Source organism: Ammodytes marinus, assembly GCF_949987685.1.
Source record: "Ammodytes marinus genome assembly, chromosome: 8".
NCBI lineage: Eukaryota > Metazoa > Chordata > Actinopteri > Uranoscopiformes > Ammodytidae > Ammodytes > Ammodytes marinus.
Genome location: NC_137212.1, coordinates 10,366,231 through 10,385,756, shown reverse-complemented (window position 1 = coordinate 10,385,756; position 19,526 = coordinate 10,366,231). Strand labels below are relative to the sequence as shown.

At 43.8% G+C, this 19,526-nt stretch overlaps 1 protein-coding gene across 1 annotated transcript; it reads left to right on the top strand.

Annotated features, from left to right (window-relative positions):
- Nucleotides 1-1,431: 1,431 nt before the first annotated feature.
- On the top strand, nt 1,432-18,393 carry slc22a23 (solute carrier family 22 member 23; the record flags this gene model as incomplete). The annotated part of the gene is made up of 10 exons (XM_080033076.1): nt 1,432-1,938; nt 3,577-3,680; nt 4,711-4,865; nt 13,843-14,029; nt 14,304-14,431; nt 15,857-15,959; nt 16,154-16,380; nt 16,930-16,962; nt 17,141-17,264; nt 17,973-18,393. Exons 1-10 carry the CDS (start codon nt 1,510-1,512, stop codon nt 18,391-18,393), a joined length of 1,911 nt encoding a protein of 636 aa, XP_079889202.1. The 5' UTR covers nt 1,432-1,509.
- Between the last annotated feature and the right edge of the window lie 1,133 nt (nt 18,394-19,526).

Sequence of the window (19,526 nt, the reverse complement as noted above, 5' to 3'; positions counted from 1 at the left end):
CTGTTAAACTGTCAGCCGCACCCTGAATATCAGCTCAATGTCATCCATACGCATTGTGTTGCTATCAGGCTAATAATACACCCCCCCCCCCCCCCCCCCCCCCCCCGGCACACACACAACACACCTTATTTTACAGTATCTTGGCCGCAGTAGATTATGTGTCACTTGCTTGGATCTCAAGGTCACTCAAACTCAACTACTGCATCCACCAGTCGTGTAGTAGGCCTATTCGCTTCAGTGCATGTGTCACCTCCTCGCTTCATTGCACAACTGACTGTCCCGCAGTATGCGTTGTAATTTCGTTTCTATAATTGTGATGATAATCAAAGTATTACTGCGTGAGACAAGCTGGTGCAAGGGCGCGTATTGTGATTGTTTGACGCCCCCTCGCGGCTAACAGGCAGCACATCATCCCAAAACCTTAGCATCCTCCTATTGTCTGCTATAGTAACTGCTGCTGCTTATTTATATGACGGCTATGAAAAAAATAAATGAAATAAAAATGTAATCATATGACGCAATTCAGCCTCCGCGGGACGTTTAGCAAAAACCGCCAGAAAAAAAACACTACAGAATTATCTATCACTCTATGATGAATACTCTTGCGTCGATGGAAACGTGAATGTGTGAATAATCCAAATAAAGCTTTATATTGAGCGGAGAGGGCAGAGGCTTCACAAAGGGGATCATTGTTGCCTGCAGATGCCCGTCAGTGGTGCAGTCGCCCTTTGAAGGTTCTCCAATCGCAGCGCATAGCGCGACCGGGCGAGGGCGGGGCTTTATGTCCCCCCTCCCCATCTCTGCTCCAAGCCCGGCTCTGGCACCGTGTCCCATTGACTAGACAGCGACACACCGAGCAGCATATTCCACCACGTCTCTGCGCTCAGCACCGTCATGAGTGGACCGGGGAGGACTGGGGTGGATATCAGATAATCAAGAAATGAGAAACTAGGTGATGCACACCTCCAGGAGGACACAGAATGGACAGGTATGAGACCTGTGGCACTCAAGGATGAAGGACCAGCAGATGTTTAGTGGATCCCAGTGTGGATGTAGCTCCATGTTCCACTTGTACTCTTCCAGCAGGCCCAGTGCAGCTCCACATGGATGGATCCCGTTTTAGGAGCTGTAGGCTACTCATGGAATACAAAGCTCATGCTGGTGAGCATGCCTGCCTGTCCAAGTTCAACCATCTCAGGGAACCTCTCCACAGCCCTCTCCTCTTGACACAGTCGCTCTACTCGGACATCCCCTGGTCGCTTATTGGAGCCCCTTCGCCATGAGGACTGCTGCTCGGTGATTCGGTGCCACTGCACGCCTACACGAACCATCTTTTTTTCTTTCTTTTTTTTTTTAGATTGGGCTTCTGTTGCCTACACACAGGATTGATCTGCGCCGTGGGCTTCTTTGTGTCAAAGGGCTTAACGCAGAGTGCGCGGACGGCAACAGAGCGGGGGCTTTACTTCGCCCGCTGTTGCGCCCAGCTACTCTCTTTGTAGCCGAAGCGCGATGGCAGCCGGCCGGACGGAGGCGCAGGACCACCCGCCGGAGAACGGCTTCACCCCGCTGGAGCACCCAGTGCCCCGGCTGCTACCGCACATCGACGGCTCGGTTCTGCCGTCTCTGGGGGGCTTTGGGAAACATCAGAAACAGCTCGTGGTCCTGACCTGGATACCGGCATTGTTCATCGGCTTTAGCCAGTTTTCGGATTATTTCCTCCTGGCGCAACCCAATGGCACGTGCGTGCAACCCCTTTCGAACCACAGTAACTGGACCGCGCCAAACCCGCCGGGCAGTGGCACTGGTGGCGCGCCAGCGCTGCTTTTCAGAGACAACGACACCGGGGAGGGATACGGCGATGGCAGTGCTCTGTTGTGCGCCTGTAAGGAGTGGAGACTCGAGCTGCAGACGGGACTTAGTCAGAATGTGGTTACCAAGGTAACAACTGAGTACCAGACCTAGAGAGGAGAGGCGTTATGGTCTCCATCATCATCCTCCTCCTCCTCACTGTCCTGTGTCTTCATCACTACTGCCAGAGCACCAACACAAGTTACCCACTGACCTCAATATGAGTTTGTGTGTGTGTGTGTGTGTGTGTGTGTGTGTGTGTGTGTGTGTGTGTGTGTGTGTGTGTGTGTGTGGACATGGTCTGGACATCCTAACATGGTAGGCCTACTTTAAAACCAAATTACAAATAAAATCACCAAATTTACATTTATTTTATACATGCATTACATCACACAAAACACTTGTTTTTTTGGCGAGGCTGGATTACCAATTTGTGCAAAGTATCCCAGAGCCAGAGACCTGGGGATGCATCGATAAATCCTTCTCCAGAATTTATTAAACTAACCGAGTCAATTGCTGTTACTTAGTGCTTGAACTAAAAGCGAAACACTGCAATTTATCGGCACTGGGAAAGGAACTGTACTTAATAATAATCAATGTGTCCTTGCCAAGGACTCCAGGGAGATTTACTGTTGTTTAACTGGATTGTGCTAATTTAACCCTAGATGCCTTTGGGAATATACCAAACTAAAACACTTACACAATAGGGACCTTCATGTGCCTTGTAACCTCATTTTATAATCCTGTTTTAAAGAGGGTCAATGTGGAAAAAAATCTAGTTTTGAAACCTTAATTATTTCAGTTGTATGCCCATGTGCTACATCACAATCACTTTACAGCAAAACCAATCTGGAGCCAAATCTAGCAAAAAAAGGGTTAATCCTGCCGTGCACCTGTGTAAAATTAAAACCTTAAATAACATTATATCATATAAATCGTTCAAATTATCTGGCATGTGTGCATGATGAATGATGTGTTTTCACAGATAGCCTCGGTGCTAATAGCCCGTACATAATAAACCCATACTGACTGAGTTATCCACATCACCGCTGGCCATTTCACAAGCAAAATTATCAGTCATAACCAATAACCCTCCGCTTCTGTTCAATTCTTTTTGCTCCTCGGCACAGTCGGAAGCCCAACGGGGAGTTCTGTAAATCACTGTTAAACACCAACACTATACTTTCACACACACAGCCGAGTCACTGCTGGGCTGTTGTAGACAATGTCAGGGTCATGCACAAATATAGAGTACACATCGTGCATTCCGCATGTGTCCTTGGCTGAGAGCTGTGGCGGAGTGTGCACTGACCCATGGGCTCAGAGGAAAGAGTAAAGTTATTGATTTCAGTTATCATTGACACGCGCCCACATTCCCATACTATCTCCCTCTCTCTCTCTCTCTCTCTCTCTCTCTCTCTCTCTCTCTCTCTCACTCACTCGCACACACACACACACTTTTGAATATTTCAAAAGTGCCTGTAGCTTGTTTGCACACTCATCAGCCTTCATGAATTATAAAACCAGTGAATCAGAGAGTGAAAGAGTTTTGACAGACATCTGATGAAAGAAGCCCACATTTCTTCTTTTTCTTTTCTTTTTTTTGTCACCGTGCAGCTTTCAAAATAAAACTACTCAGCTGCTGATGTTTAATTCCCTTTTATCCTGTTGTTTTTCTCAGAAAATGTGACAAGCTCTCCTATGTCTGTCTTTCGTCTCCTGTTTCAGTGGAACCTGGTCTGTGACTCAGCCTGGAAGGTGCACATTGCCAAGTTCTCATTGCTGGTGGGCTCCATATTTGGCTACCTAGTGATGGGTGTCATGGCCGACTGGTAAGTTGCCTATTTTATGTCTGTTTTTTTCCTCCTTACAGCGTCTGTGAGTTAACACTAAACGATTTGGTCTTTCCCTCCAACACAAAACAATAGTGCAGAATAGAGTTTTGTTCATTCGCTTAGTACTTTAAATTATATTCTTAAAAGACTAATAATTCAAAACCATGCCAGTGGGTCTGTGTGGCTGTACTTTGGCGCTATGGTGATAACATCAGCCTGCTATCATGCTCAAAATAACAATGCTACAGGCTTTAGTGTGTATAATGTTCAGAATATGTTCACTACCTTCACATTTAGTATTTCATAAATAAGGTCATGAGTTTAGCAGGTACACATTTAGGTCATAAACCAAACCAAAAAAATAAATTGATGTATGTCATACATTGTCTGAAATCAATTGTTTAAGCCACATACACACACATCAGTTATTGTGATTGATTCTTCCATGTCTGGTTTATCTACAGGCCCTACTGCCAACAGGGAATATAATGTAAGCCTATAGCTCTAATAAAAACTGTCCAGGAGTAACCAGGAGATTGTTTTCTAGTAGCACAAATACTCAAATAAACATACAGACAATTAAAACTAAATATATGCATGAGTAAGTGAGAAAATGTGTTTATTTGTGAATTGGGTCAACTGACCCTTTAAGTTGTCCTTTAAATTCACTGTGCTGCTTTCACGTCTGCACTTCAGCCTGTCAGCCGCCCCCCGGTGCCTCGTGGGAAAAAAATGGCCCTGCATTGTCTTTGGGATCAGTAGCCATAGAAACAATGTAAAGAAATGTGGGGTCTGAGGAGGCCTCCGCTCTGACCTGACCCATTGACCCACTGCCCCCCCCCCCCCCCATCCCATAGACCGGGAAGTCCACAGAATCTGAAATAACTAATGAGTGGCACTACCACTTGCTTTCTCCACCCCCCGATAACTCCAGATCAAAAAGGTTTAGTTTCTCAGTTTTGTGGCCCTTTTTTTAAACGCTTTGCCTCGTCTTTCTCCTTTTTTCTGCTTTTCTCTGTTCCTAAAGGTTTGGTCGACACCCGGTGTTGATTCTCTCGGTGTTTTTCATGCTGGTGTTTGGTGTGAGTGTGGCCTTCTCTGTAAACGTCACCATGTTCAGCACCTTGCGCTTCTTTGAGGGTTTCTGCTTGGCGGGCCTCGCTCTCTCCCTCTACGTCCTCAGTAAGTACACGCTGTCACCTCGTCATGCCTGTCCTCTTGCCTTCCAGCTGCTGTTTTTCCTCATTCCGCTTCCTTTTATTGTGTTTTTTTTTTAAATACAGACCATGCTACCTGAGTAGTGCGAAGCTAAAAGTAGCTGTGTTCATCTGAAAATGTACCCTCTATATTTCCCTTCTGTGGCTCTGCATACAAGCCGGTGTTCAAGGTGATTTTCGAATGACCCTTAAACGGCTGATAGTGTTTTTGTTTGCCACCGAGCATGCCTTCGCTGCATTCCCCCACTGTACCGTCTCCCCTCTTTCTCACCCTATGCAGGCCTCTTCTCTTTGAGGCCAGTAGGGGATTAGTAGTAACATTATGCGTGAAGCCAAGGGAACAGACTTTGTGCTTGGGCGCTAAGGGACGGGACAGGGGTATTATCTCCCTTCTCAGCAGGGGTTCCCGATCAGTCTCTGCAGAACTGCTTCTCAAAACAAACAAACACAATGGAGCCACTCGCCGAGAGGCACCTGAGAGTGAGATTTAATCTGTGACGTATACAAAAGCCAAGCGCAATGTTGTGTTTGGTGGTCCATGTGAATGTTATATAGACATTTCGAGACAGTGACAGTAGCATGCTCTGAGTTATTTTGTGATGGATGTTATTGTTTCCGGAGTACAGAGAAAAAAATAACATATATTGTTACTGCGTTGATCACACAGTAACACTATTTGCCATCATTTATTCAGTCACCTAACTGTTCATGTTGTCTCCACACTGCAAGGAATATTATTAGTTGATGATGCCAAGCATGATCACTTGTAATGAGAGAACATTTTTCTATATTTCACTTTGTCTGTGTGTCTATCCATTGAGGCTGATGGGATAAGTAACAGTGTGTGTGTGTGTGTGTGTGTGTATGTGTGCTGTTTGCATGAGAGAGCAGATTGTATGCAAACACTTTGTAATGCAACCAAGGTGTGTATTTGAGTTTGTGTGAGGTGTGGATGAATACAGTAGCAGCAGCAGCAGGCTCCCTGCCATCGAATTACTTGCTTGGAAGGGAACTCACAATACGACGGCAAATTATAGAACCTAGCATCCATCCCATTTAAGTATATTAATATATATATATATATAAGCGTGTCATGAAGACATGTGAAATGTGAAGCTTCCATAAAACACATCAAAGGCTGTATACTCACTATACAGACAAATAAGCTGTGGGGGAAATGCAATGCAGTCTGCACTGAATGTGTAATGTCTCATTACTGTACCTAGCTTCTCCCTTTTATCGTTTTCCAAGAGAGGGGCAACAGTCGGAAAATATTTTTTGCAGGCTTTGTATTCCACTACATTTGATTTGAAATGAAAAATGATGCCGAGCTTGAAGTGTAGACCTGCAGCTGTAATTTGAAAGTGTATACGTCCATATAGTGTGAACACTGGGACTCTAGTTCTTTTTTAAAGACAATGTAGCAGCACAGTGATCCTTTGGAAACGAACAAGGCAACCCATTGTGTTTTCATCCACATCAGATAGAAGAACAGTGTATCCCATTACATAAACATTCTCTCACTTTAAGGGGGCAAACGTAGGATGGAATAAATTTGGCTTATTTAAGGGGAAATGTTGACCTAATTTTAATAGTTTGAACCACTATTCCTGTGTGAAGTTATACATACTGTACTCACTGACTGAGCTAACATAACCTACTGTAGTTTTCACAAGGAGTCTTCCATCCAGTTACGGCCTTCTAAAATGAGATGACACCGCCTTGATTAGGGTTGTATGGCTGTACCATTTGGGCTGAAACCTGAAGTCCTAAAAAGGCAAGAAACACGGGCAGCTGGCAATCACACAGGTTGTTAACAGGCCAGCAGTCTTATCCAGTCTTATTTGGAGGAGAACGCATCCATCACAGTTAACCAATCGATCTCCTTGTTCACCTTTGATCTGCTGTTCTTACTCACAGTTTTTCACAGCTTCACTTATTGCTTGTGTCAGGCTTTCACATCTTCTGTGTGGTCAACACATGATGTTACCATATAGACACTGCAGGAGAATAGGGTAAAAAAAAAATTATACTTACGATATAGATATCATCATGAAACATTGCCAGTTGATTATTTTAATTTAAACAATTATTTATTGTATTTCAATTTTTAGATTTTTTTTAAATAGATGTGCAAATGAAGCAATATCTATCTAATTATGCAAAGATTTGCATCTCTTTAAGAAAAAAATTCCTGGATGTTGGGTAAAGCCAGTTAAAAATCTTTATTTCACTTTTAACAAACAAATCAGTGTCCAACGTTTTAACAGAACAGATTTCTTTAAATCAAAGGCTGAATGCACTTTGTATAAAGAGGTTCAGATGTTCACACCTTAAACCATTATGGATGCAACCACCTTCAAATTAAAGCTCCCATATTATACACTTTTCGGTTCTATTATACACCATATTATATGGTCTTAGTGGTCCCTAATACGTTTTTCTTTAATTGTTTGCTGAAAAAAACTTTCAGATAATTTATTGTACTATGCTGATGTTCAGCTAATCTCACGATGGCCTATTTTTGAAAAGGAGCTGCAGCTCCCCTCGTAAATATACAATCTTTGAGCTCCCCCCGCCCCCTGTCCGGAAGCGAAGCCAGATACGCCTCGCCCTCTGTCTGTTTGTAAACAATGATGACGTATTTGCTGAGCCTGTTAGCACAGTTAGCCTACCCATGAGAAGAACCAAGTCTAGTGCTAGTAACGCACTTTGAACAGTTTGACATGACCGATCCTTGTCTACATGAAAGACTATGTTCATACAGATGCACTGACAGCCACAAGCTAATGGAAACGGCATGTTCACAATAAAAATGCTGCAAAAGATGGTGGCTACTGCGAAGCTAGCTCGGGAGCTAGCGGCTAAAAATACCACTAAAATCAGTGAAAAAATTATCTTCAAAGTTGACTTCTACACTATTAACTTCCAATCCTTTGTCCTGCTAAAAACGAGGCATTTCCAGACTGGTGTGGGGAATAGAAATATGTTTTTATGAGCAAAAGCTGAATGCTTGTCTCGAAGCTAGCTCGGAAGCTAGCGGCTAAAAATACCACTAAAATCAGTGAAAAAATTATCTTCAAAGTTGACTTCTACACTATTAACTTCCAATCCTTTGTCCTGTTAAAAACGAGGCATTTCCAGACTGGTGTGGGGAATAGAAATATGTTTTTATGAGCAAAAGCTGAATGCTTGTCCCAAAGCTAATAGCTATACACCAGAAATACCAATAAAAACATTTATTTCAGTTTCACTGTTTGAAAAAAAGCACAAGTAGCTTCCTATCCGTTGTGTTATTAAAAACGAGGCATAGACTGCTGTGGTTAAGATAAATGAGTGGATTATGCAACATTCACCATGCTTTTCTGTACTACAGGCATCTTGTCCTTTAGCAACAAGCAAACAACATGGGGGTGAAGGAATATTTTTCGAGAGGATCTCGGGGCCGTGGACCAATAAGAAATAGGGGGTGGACTGCACAGTGGAAGCTTCTGGCTTTCCAGTTTTTGACGTCAGAAACGGGGAGAATTCTGACTGGAGTATATTGGGGGGATAGGTGGAGGGTTTCAGAAAAGGGGAGAGCGAGAAAAGGAGAGAGCTTTCTTTGTTTTGATACTTTGGCAGTCTGTAGGCACACCGTACACCCATAATTATGTTCAAAAACATCGGAAAAGTGCATTTGCACAATATGGGAATCGCACATGCATAAATAATGAGTCAATGTGATCAAAACATCGTCCTTAAACTGTTCTCTAATGAAGCATATGATGCTTCCACACAGCAGAGGCATATTCATGCTGAGGTGGCAGCGGGACAGGGCAGATAAAAAAAAAATGAAAATATGCATGTAGCAAGCATATACTGTATGCTGCGGTTACACTGTTCCATCTTTATTATAATGTGTGTAAATGCACAACACATTTCTATTTCAAAATCATGCAGTTCTTTGGCCTTTTTTCATTTGCACTCTATGCTTTCCTCAACTCTTCTCTGCCCCATTCACCCCATCCTCCAACTCCTTCAACCATTTTATTACTCTCACCCTCACTTTCTCTTTTTTTCTTGAGGCTCATTACAAAATCTCTCATCGTTCGGTTATCTGTCTGCAGCACACAGCTCATAATACACTACGCTGGAGCTGCCAGCAGAAGCTTTAGTGTGTGTGTGTGTCCTGTGTGCATATTTGGTTGTTGCACCAATTCTGCTTTGTGTTTATTAGTTTGTAATTTAGCACCTTCCTCAGGGCCGTCCACCGGGTACTATAAGGAAGGGGCCTCTCTGTCCTCAGTTTTCTTGTTTTCTCTCTACATTTGACGGCAACATGGCTACTGTACGTCATCCCATCTCCATTATCCAGGGCCATCTGCTATGTATTATCATGGTAATACCAATGTTGAAAAGACAAACCATTTCAGTATCTTTTGAGTATTTAATGGCCACACTCTATTGGCTTGAAAGGCTGCTCCTTCACAGCCAACAGCTGCTGTACTCATTTTTGGATTTACAGCAATTACAGATACAACAAATTCCAATGGCAACTCAAATTCACCGCACAAAAAAAAACATCAATCCAGTGCTGTAGCATGACCACTTGATCAAAAGGCTCATATGTTTCTAAAAATCATTGCGTCATCCGTAACATTGCTAACTATCCTACTGTAGTGCATTTAGCTCTGTGTTGAACAACTATGTTTGGAACAACAGATCTCGAGACTTGACTTGCACATCACGGCTGAGAGACTTGACATTGTGGGTCACACTGACTGAAAATCAAGAGTTTGAGTATAACATCCTTGAGTTTCAAGCCAACACACTGCAACAGTTTATAACATCAGGAATTTGAGGAAGGATCTAAGCTGATTGCCAGGAAAACAAGAGAAACATGGCTTTCATGTTACAAAGTAATCACTTGCAAATTTGCTTTGCTGGATGATGTTGCGTTTGCGTTCTGGCTCTGCGTTGCGTCGACCGACTGGCCTGATTCAGATTATTAAGAGGGACGTGGCTTCAAACAAACTTGGTTTGAACACAACCCGTATTATGACTTGACCGGCAATAAACTTATAAAACTTATAAAAAAAATAAAAAAAAGTTCCAAGCTTTGACTTTGTAAAAATCCTGAAAGAATGAAAAAATCATAAAAAGGTCTTTCAGATGACAGTCATAACTGTCACCTGAAAGACTCGCAACTTATTTCTTTTTATTTAGAGACAAGGATTTGAGGACTTGTTCAGGCACGTATTTGACTTGAACTTTACACAAAAGATGGCCTTGAGAGAACAGTTCTGAGTTGGAACAAACAAGAGCATGAGTACATTTTACTGCATGAGTCGTTTAAAAAGAATACCTTTCCCACAATAAGTGTGTCATCATTTGAATTTATTGTTCATGCTGTGACTCCCAGCTGACTAAAGCCACAAGATATTTCAGAGACAATTTTCAAGGCCTACAGCAAACAAGCAGTCCGTACTCAACAGATAGGTTTGCATGCACCCAAATGAATAAGGCTGCAACAACATTACAGCAGTGACACAAGGTTAATATATTTGCCTCTTCCAATCTATATCTGCTGAATATAATCCTGTAGATAGTGACCAAGACATGCATACTGTATTTATGAGTGTGTCTGTGTGTGAGTGTGGATGGGGGGATTGCTCCTGCTGACTCAGCTTGGGGTAAAGTACTGTGCTGTCATGCTGTGCCCTTGTCAGGCCTGCTATCGGTTTCCCATTCCTGCCTCGCTGTAAAGTCATCTGATCATTTTACTGAAAGGCTTTTAAATGTGTAAACATCAATGAGGGGGTGTCTAATTCACCTTGTCAAAGATGATCAAATAAAGTCCGTGCTGATAGAACCAATTGGAGTTAAGGGCTGCATGCATTATTCAGCAGACCTTACCGTTGCTGCCGATTCATTTGCAAAGATGTATTTCGATAAATTGATATCTCCACTCATACATTTGTATCTATACACAAATCTAAATGTGTGTTTCAACACATACACTCTTCCTATAGGTCCACATCACACACAGGCAAACACAGCCCGCGTTTCTCTCACTCTGAACTCATGCTGTTAGCATGTCAATTGTCTCTGCACTCTATGTTCTCATGCCCCAGGCAAGATTAGCAAGAGAGCAGCAGACAGCAGAAAGTGTGTGGTGGCGGTGGTGGCAGCCATTTGTCATCACAGACTACTGTGGCCAAATAGATCAGCTGCTTTTTGTTGCCGTCTCTTTGTTTCTCATTCTTCCATTCTAGTTTAGTTCTAGTTTTACTCGCCTTCTGCAACTCTTCGCTTTCAGATGTAAAGACAGCAGAGAAGCTGCATGCTTGGTGAGAGAAGGAAGAGGAGGGAAAGGAAGGAGGGATGGGTAGAGGTGGGGGATGGGGGATGGGGCCCTTACAAAGGGTGAGAGAGCCACTCTAGCCCTGATGAGCAAGAGGGGAAAGTGGGCAGGAGAGGGGGGCGAGGGAGGATCAGCCCACATGGGGGAGCAATGAGATAATCAGCACAAGGAGAACTATTCTCCCACTCAGCTGGAACAAAAGGTCCTTGCAAGTGCATGTGTGTGTGCGTGTGTGTGTTTTGATATCCCAGTAGAGTCGGTAGGATCAGAAACCTCCTTGGAGAGTTGGGGAGTGGTTTTTGGGATGCATTACCTTTACAACAGTACAGTTGATACCACTAGTGTGTGTGTGTGTGTGTGTGTGTGTGTGTTCAATACCTATTGACCGCTATGGACAGGGGGTACCACAAAGACTGTTGTTTGTCAGGACAGAAAAACGGGGCGCCAGCAGTGGTACAAAGTAGATAAATACAGTACATGTACACAGGCACTGTCCTTAGGCTAAGTATGATTTTTTTGAGGTACTTGTACGACAACACTTTTCCACGACAATTTTATTCCACTTCATCCATGCTGTTACTTCACTGTATTTCAAAAGGCAATATGCTTTGCTGCAATAATTGCCCCATAGTTTTAATCCACAACATCAATCTGACAGGAGTTGTGTTTTTGTGCACCTGTCCAATATATGTCTGTCTGTTTGGTTCTAAGTACGTAGTATACAGCAGTTCAGCACCTCTGAGACGAGCAATGTGCAGAGACACTCAAGCTTCCTGGATCAACTATGACCTATACTTCTGGTGCACTGCACCCACAGTTTTCTTGTGAGGGACAATGCTGGATTACTAGCAACATTTCAAGTGCATTCACTTTCAGTTGTATCCCAATTAGGTGGTTAAGGTGTCTATACTGTCACAACCTGTGTGAAGCTGTGTGAATTTGTCTGACCATTTCGCTGGACGATTCTCTCATTTCTCATCGGCCACCAAGATGAGGAGCGGCTATGCCTTGTTGAGCGACCACAGTGTGGCTCAATCTCCGACCAATCACCATTTGGTACCTGATACCTACTTTTGTAGGTACCAGGTACTTTATCATGGTAGAAAACCAAAAAAAGGCAAGTAGAGTAAAGCAGGAACCATGTTATGGAAAAGCGCAATTTGATGCACATAGACAGGGAGAGAAGAGAGAGAGAAGACATGCAGGTTGAGGATTATGGTTCAGATGTAATTTCCTTCAACTGTTTAGGTTCCTGCGGCAAAGCTCTAAAACTATGTGTCTGGGAACAGAGATGAAGGGATTTCCATTAATCCCTTTATTTGGTTTTGCTCTGCCTTCCTGCCTTGCTTTCTAATAACTGAATCGCTTTCCTGTCTTTGTCTTATCTGAAAACCTCTGTCTTTTTATGTCTCTTTCTCCATTTCTCCTTTCTTCCCACCGCCTCACTCCAAGTGTTTTTCCCTCTGTCTCTTTCCCTCCCTCTCGCTGCTCTTTATTATCATTCCTCTGGTGATCCCGCTGGCCAACTGAGGGACTTTTTGGTGTCCTTCTGGGAGGGGGGAGGGGGGGGGTCATTTGTATTCTGCTCATGTGTATCTGCTTTCTCTTTTCCCTCCTCTCCCCCTCTTTCTCCCCCTCTCCACAATAAGAAGTGGTGGTGCATGGGGCCAGGTTAGCGAGTCTCCCCCCTCCCTCCCACAGTGGTCACCTTCAAAAAGACCTTGCCATATGGGGCAGGCCATCTGGACTGTACCATGTTACATGCAGTAGGGGAGGGAGGAGAGAGAGGCAAATGAAGTGACGGTTACAGCGACGCTCTCACCGAAACAGCTGAACCTTCTCAAAAGCCTTGCCGTGTATACTTCATCCTCAGCTCTGAAAGAGGTCTGGGGTTTCTTGTGCGCTCTCAGGGGAACAATCAGTAATAGTGTCCTCAATTTTTTACAGAGGAAATTCAATACTGGCCTCCCCAATAAACAAAGACACAAATCACACTATTCCAGGCCATTAAGGCAGCTGCTTAGTTTATGATGGTAATCACATCTATAGACATATCTGTATACACATACAGTTTCTACATAATTAATTTGTCCCTGTTGATGTGCCAACAATACAATAATGTATATTTCATGTGAAACTAGGGGTGCGTTCCAATACCCATACTTCTCTGCTATTTAGTATGGTTCAAAAATATTAAGGATGTCCCAACATATGAGGTCTAATGCAGTACGCCGAAAAATACCCCTGAAGTCCTACTACATCCAGTTGCAATTTTTAGTGTGCAAACCAGCATGCTTTTTGGGCGGTTCTGACCCACAAACCACTGTGCAGCAGAAGTTTTGTCACATCGACTGAGCCTCAGAGTGAAAACAACAAGCAATGCGACAGATATAATGTACAAGCAAACGACTCAAGTTGAAGGCACGATGTTATGATGAAAAATACAAATATAAGTAGGTTGCAATTGTATGTCTACTGTACTGCATGCAAACTACATACTTTTTATGATCAGCTGCAGTATGTAGTATATTAAAAAGGAACAGTATGTGATTTGGAACGTAGGATTAATCTTCCTCTCTCTGTGTCTTTATTATAGGGATCGAGCTTTGTTTGCCAGCCTGGCGCTTCTCCATGACCATGGTGGCCAGCTTTCTGATGGTGGGCGGGCAGCTACTGATGCCAGGAGTTGCTGCTCTCTGCCGTAATTGGCCGGACCGAGATGACTGGCAGGTCTTGCAGATGGTCATAATCAGCCCTTTCGTTCTGATGCTGCCCTACGTCTGGTGAGTCCCGCCTTCGGAGGAATTCCACGCTAGGGCGGAGGGGGAGCAGAATCTTCTCCGCTGAGCCAGGCGATGGCTTGTACAGTACAGCACTGAGCACACTCACTAACAATGCCCCCTTTCTTCTATTGTTTGTCTCCTTTCCCACTTTGTCTGTTTCTTATTCTTGCTCTTACAAATGTGTGCTCATCCTTCCTTGCTTTTGTTTTCTCCATGTACTTCCCATCCCTATCCCCCCCTCTCTCTCTCTCTCTCTCTCTCTCTCTATCTGCAGGATTTTTCCAGAGTCGTTGCGCTGGTTGCTGGCCACCCAGCACTACAGACGGTCCAAAGCCATGATGCTGTGCATCGCAAAGAAGAACCAGGTTGACATGACAACCGAGCCAAGTGGGGTTCTCACAGGTGAGGAGGAATTTAGGATGAAAATTAAAACAAAATCAGCGTTTCCCCATCCAGTTCACTTTGAGGTCATCCACTTCGTCATGCAATTTATATTAACTCATCATCTGTGCTGTGTTGCAGCTGCTTCTTGATGTGTGATGAAATGGACATGCAACAAAGACAAAGACTCTTAATCACTACAAAGACTCAAAGATTCTCATATGTGCAAACGCGTTGTAGCTTTCAAGCAGCATCTTCCGACTCTTGACATGACGAAATGCAATCGTAATCAGGCAAACACATGCATGCCCCTCTTGATCTTTAGTCATCTCTCCATGAAAAAGCATTATACTCAGACTTCTGTCTAATGCTGACTAATGAAAGTCTAATCTGACAGTTGCTTTTGTGATTCATAATTTCTTGAAAATTATGAAAACTGACTATTTCTTTGAGTCCAACGTGACGTCACATCTTCAAATTGCTTGATTTTGGCCAATCGACAGCAGAAAACCCAAAGATATTAAATTCACAATAACAATAGGCCCCAACAAATTATTCCATTTTAGAGGCAAACCTGGCAACACAAGTAGCCTACATGACTTAAAGCTCCCATATTATACACTTTTCGGTACTATTATACACCATATTATATGGTCTTAGTGGTCCCTAATACGTTTTTCTTTAATTGTTTGCTGAAAAAAACTTTCAGATAATTTATTGTACTATGCTGATGTTCAGCTAATCTCACAATGGCCTGTTTTTTAAAAAGAGCTGCAACTCCCCTCGTAAATATACAATCTTTGAGCTGCCCCCGCCCCCTGTCCGGAAGCGAAGCCAGATACGCCTCGCCCTCTGTCTGTCAGGGCCGTGGACCAATAAGAAATAGGGGTGTGGGCTGCACAGTGGAAGCTTCTGGCTTTCCAGTTTGTGAGGTCAGAAAAGGGGAACATTCTGACTGGAGTATATTGGGGGGGAGGGGTGGGGGTTTCAGAAAGGGGGAGAGTGAGAACAGGAGAGATTGTTATTTTTTGTAATATTTTGGCAGTCTCTAGGCACACCGTGGACCCATGGATATGTTAGAACACATTTAAAAAGTGCATTTAGCATAATATGTGACCTTTAAACAATGAATGGATGATCAAGAATGCTAATAATTAACTGTGCTGCGACCTTGCAGCCTCAAAGTAGGCCTAAAGTGACATGTTCCTTCAGAGCTCTCACTCTCTCTGCCAGCGACACCTCTTCCTCTAATGCTTTGGTGATTGACTCATTGTTCCTGCATCTCCCATGGCGGCCAAGCACACAGATAGAGGATTAGTGGCAAAGGGGATGTGCTATATCTGTCTAAAGGCATGTACTAAATGTCCCTTAGCGGCTGCTCTCTCTCATTACTTTGGTCTGTCAAGGGTCTCACCACGGTGCATGTTTCATGTTTCCTTATACCAGAGCTGGAGCAGGAGCTGCACAAGAAACCCAAGAGGACATGCATTGTCAAGATGATGAGCACCAGGAACCTGTGGAAAAACATTGTGGTGCTCTGTGTCAACTCGTAAGTGTGTCATGTTTATGACCGTTTCTAATAAAAGCCGACAGCCATTGTTTTGACAGAGTGCATGCGTTACACATGAGCATGTCCCCCAGATATACAGGCATGCATGTGAGTAAACCATGACGCGTCTCAGGTATATACCAAAATCCCCGTCCTCTCTCTTATGGTCTCCCTGTGTGTTGTTTGTTCATCAGGCTGACAGGTTATGGGATCCACCACTGCTTCGCCCGCAGTATGATGGACCCAGAGGCAAAGCCTATCGCCTTGTGTCACGCCGACTACTACACTATGGCTGGCATCGCCGTGGCAACCTGCCTGGCGGTTTGCCCCGCGGTGGGGTTAATGGGCCGGCGTGGAGGGCTGCTCACCTTCATGATCATAACAGCCCTGGCATCTCTACTACAGCTGGGCTTACTCAACTGTGAGTAATCAGCCCTTAGTTACTGCTACTGCTGCTACAACACCTGTCAAACACGCCCGCCTAGAGTGGCACCAACACAATGTCGTCTGTGTGGACATGGACTTCAATCTGCATGTTGAGAATATGCTGTGCTGAACTGTTGACAGACCTGCCGTGTGTAGTCGCGTTTCTTAAGCTAAATAAAGGTTCAGCAAAAGAAAAATCAATTTCCGTCTTGGAATTGTAAAGCAGAAAGTTGACATCCAACAGTAGACTTGTAGAGTTGTACTCTGACATTTTGCATTCTAACCATGTGTCGTTAGAACAGTAGTTTGTCATTAAAACTGCAGTTCAACTCTTGGCCTAATATGGGAGCCCTCATTCTGCTAGTTTGGATTTAGATATGCTGGACAGTAGTCGTTATTTCATACTTCAGTAAATTGCTCAGATTTCTCCCGAAGACCTTTTTTATATTCCGCTTGTTTCAAGTCAACACTGTGCTGCCCTTCGTGCTTACTAACGACATGTTCTTTTCTCTTCTGCTCTCCGATGCTCGCCAATGGCATCCAGTGATTGGGAAGTATAGCCTGCGCCACGACACAGGTACAACTACAGTTTGCTCATTTGTGATATAAAATGAGGTTCCATATGCTGTTGTATACTTATTATAATAAGTCACTGTGGTCAATGTAGTAGTTTCCCTCGGCGTAGCTTTTGTTCTGTGTTTCACGTTGCTTGTTTCTGGTATGAACTAACGTTTCTCTTGTCCTCCTCTGGACAGTTCTGAGAGACTCTCTGAACAGGAAATTCTCGGTGGCCTTCTCAATCATCGGCATGTTCTCTTCTCACGCAGTCAGCACACTCAGCATATTCTTTTGCGCAGAAATTACTCCCACCGTCATCAGGTGAGCCTGGATGCTGCATGGTCATAAACAAATATTTACAACCCTATGGTGGAGCCTTTCTTTATGTTTCATTTCGGCCAGCTGCAGGGGGAAGTTGCAGGCAGTGTATGACAAATCATTTCAATTTGCAATCCATAGGGAACGGTTTACTTTTTAACTCTTAAATGGTTACAGTGTGTCCTCAGAACCACAATTAAACTGAATATGAGAATATCTATTATAGAAATGCATTGATTTCTTGTGTAATGACTGCAAACACAGTATAATTTGACATCTAGGCAAGTAGTCCATACTGAATCTTTGGACACAGTGCTCTCCCTTTTCTTATGTTGCTTCTTGGTTCAATCATGTGGTGCACTTTTGAATGACAGGTGTGCCTGTAAAGGGTTCATTATGCCTCGAACAAACTAGTTTGTACCAAGTATGATCCAAAGGTGTCAGCAGAATCATAGCAATAGTCTCATTACAGTGCTATTATTTGCACAAGCATTCAAACTGACTCAATGATTATGGACTTGTGCACAAAAGAAAACAACTTTTCTAAGGGAAAGAAGAATAGCTGGGGTTGAACCAGACAGTATTGTTGGAATTCCTCATGGGGGGCGACAGTTAGACGTTAGGCACGATAGCATTAAGAGCTCCTGATAGTTGTAGTGACGTCAGACAACCCTGCTAAAGGACTTTACTATACTTCCTCTCTGTGTGTAGGGGTGGAGGGCTGGGCCTGGTGCTGGCCAGCGCGGGCTTCGGCATGCTCACCGCGCCCATCATGGAGCTCCACAACCAGAAGGGCTACTTCCTGCACCACGTCATCTTCGCCTGCTGCACGCTGCTGTGCATCATCTGCCTGCTGCTGCTGCCCGAGCCGCGGGGCCAGCCCCTGCCCGAGAGCCTGGCCGACGGGGAGAGCTTCACCCGCCAGACCCTGCTCCATCCGGGGGAGCAGCACCTCCTGCTAGCCAAGACTGAGGGTGAATACGCCCGCGTCCACGACACGCCATTGCACCTCTCAGCCACCGGGGGCGCCACAGTAGCAGTGGCCACCGCTCTGGCAGCGGTACCTGCAACATACGCCCTGGCGACTTGCGGGGAGGTGATTGGAAATCGTGTCGTAGCCAATGGGGTGTGAGCAGCACCATATAGCAATAGTCTCATCATTACAGTGCTATCAATTGCTCAAGCATTACAACTGACTGAATGATTATGGACTTGTGCAAAAAAAAGCAAACTTTCTAAGGGGAAAAAAAAGAATAGGTGAATAGAACCAGATGAAATGTTGTAAAGGTGAGGTTTGATAAGGTGATGATGATAGTGCATTTGTGTAGTTTGTAGTAGTGACTATGATTATTTCAGGAGTTGCCAAAAAAAAATATTGTGCTGGACTAAGTTTGAAGTCTGAAGTCGGTGTGTGCGTTCTATAATATGAAAGTATTCAGTGGTGTCTGTGATTTTCTTGCACTGTCGACGCAGGCGAGCGAAGAGGCAAAGTCGAGCGGTTTGGACTTGTTTAGAGACCATTCCACTGCATCTTATAATTCTTAAAAGTTATTTTTGCACTAATTGTCAGACACACAATCAAGTGTTTGTGATTTGAAGCCAACACATTGTAGATCCAGGGATTGGCTAAACCACTACCACTCTTTATTTGCATGAGGGCACAAATAGTTTGACCTGTTATTTTCTTATTTGTGGTCCCTGTATACTGGAAGTCCAATGTGGCACTTTATCCTCAGAGGTGAGGCTCATTGTAGAGGCTGCCTTTTACATAGAAAGCATTACAGCTGTTAATGTGGGTGTATGATGGTTGTCTGAACAGCTGGAGACCTTGGCAGACTGTGTGTAGCCTATAGAGACTGTGAGTAATGCTTAACAAATCTGAGAGTTGAACGGACCTGTCAGTGTGTTACTGTATGTCTAATGATGCACCTCAGCATTTGAATGGGCTTTATCACAATGGCTCTGTTCTTTTAACAAAACAGAGGATGTAATAATAAAAAAAAAAAAAAAAAAAAAACAGTATTTATTTTGTCATGCTGCCGAGGGGCAATTGTGTTGCTTCAAATTATACCTTCTTGATTAGCATATATCTTCACTCCAGTTCTCAATTCTGGTTCTCTGTACTGTGGTAACATTGTAATCCTTCAAATAGGGTGTGTAACTCTAGCCAGAAAGCACAATATTTTACAGTTTTTTGAAATAAACATTTGTGACGATTAGAATATAGACAGCGTAGTCCTGACCTAGTTGTGATTAGTAGACGTT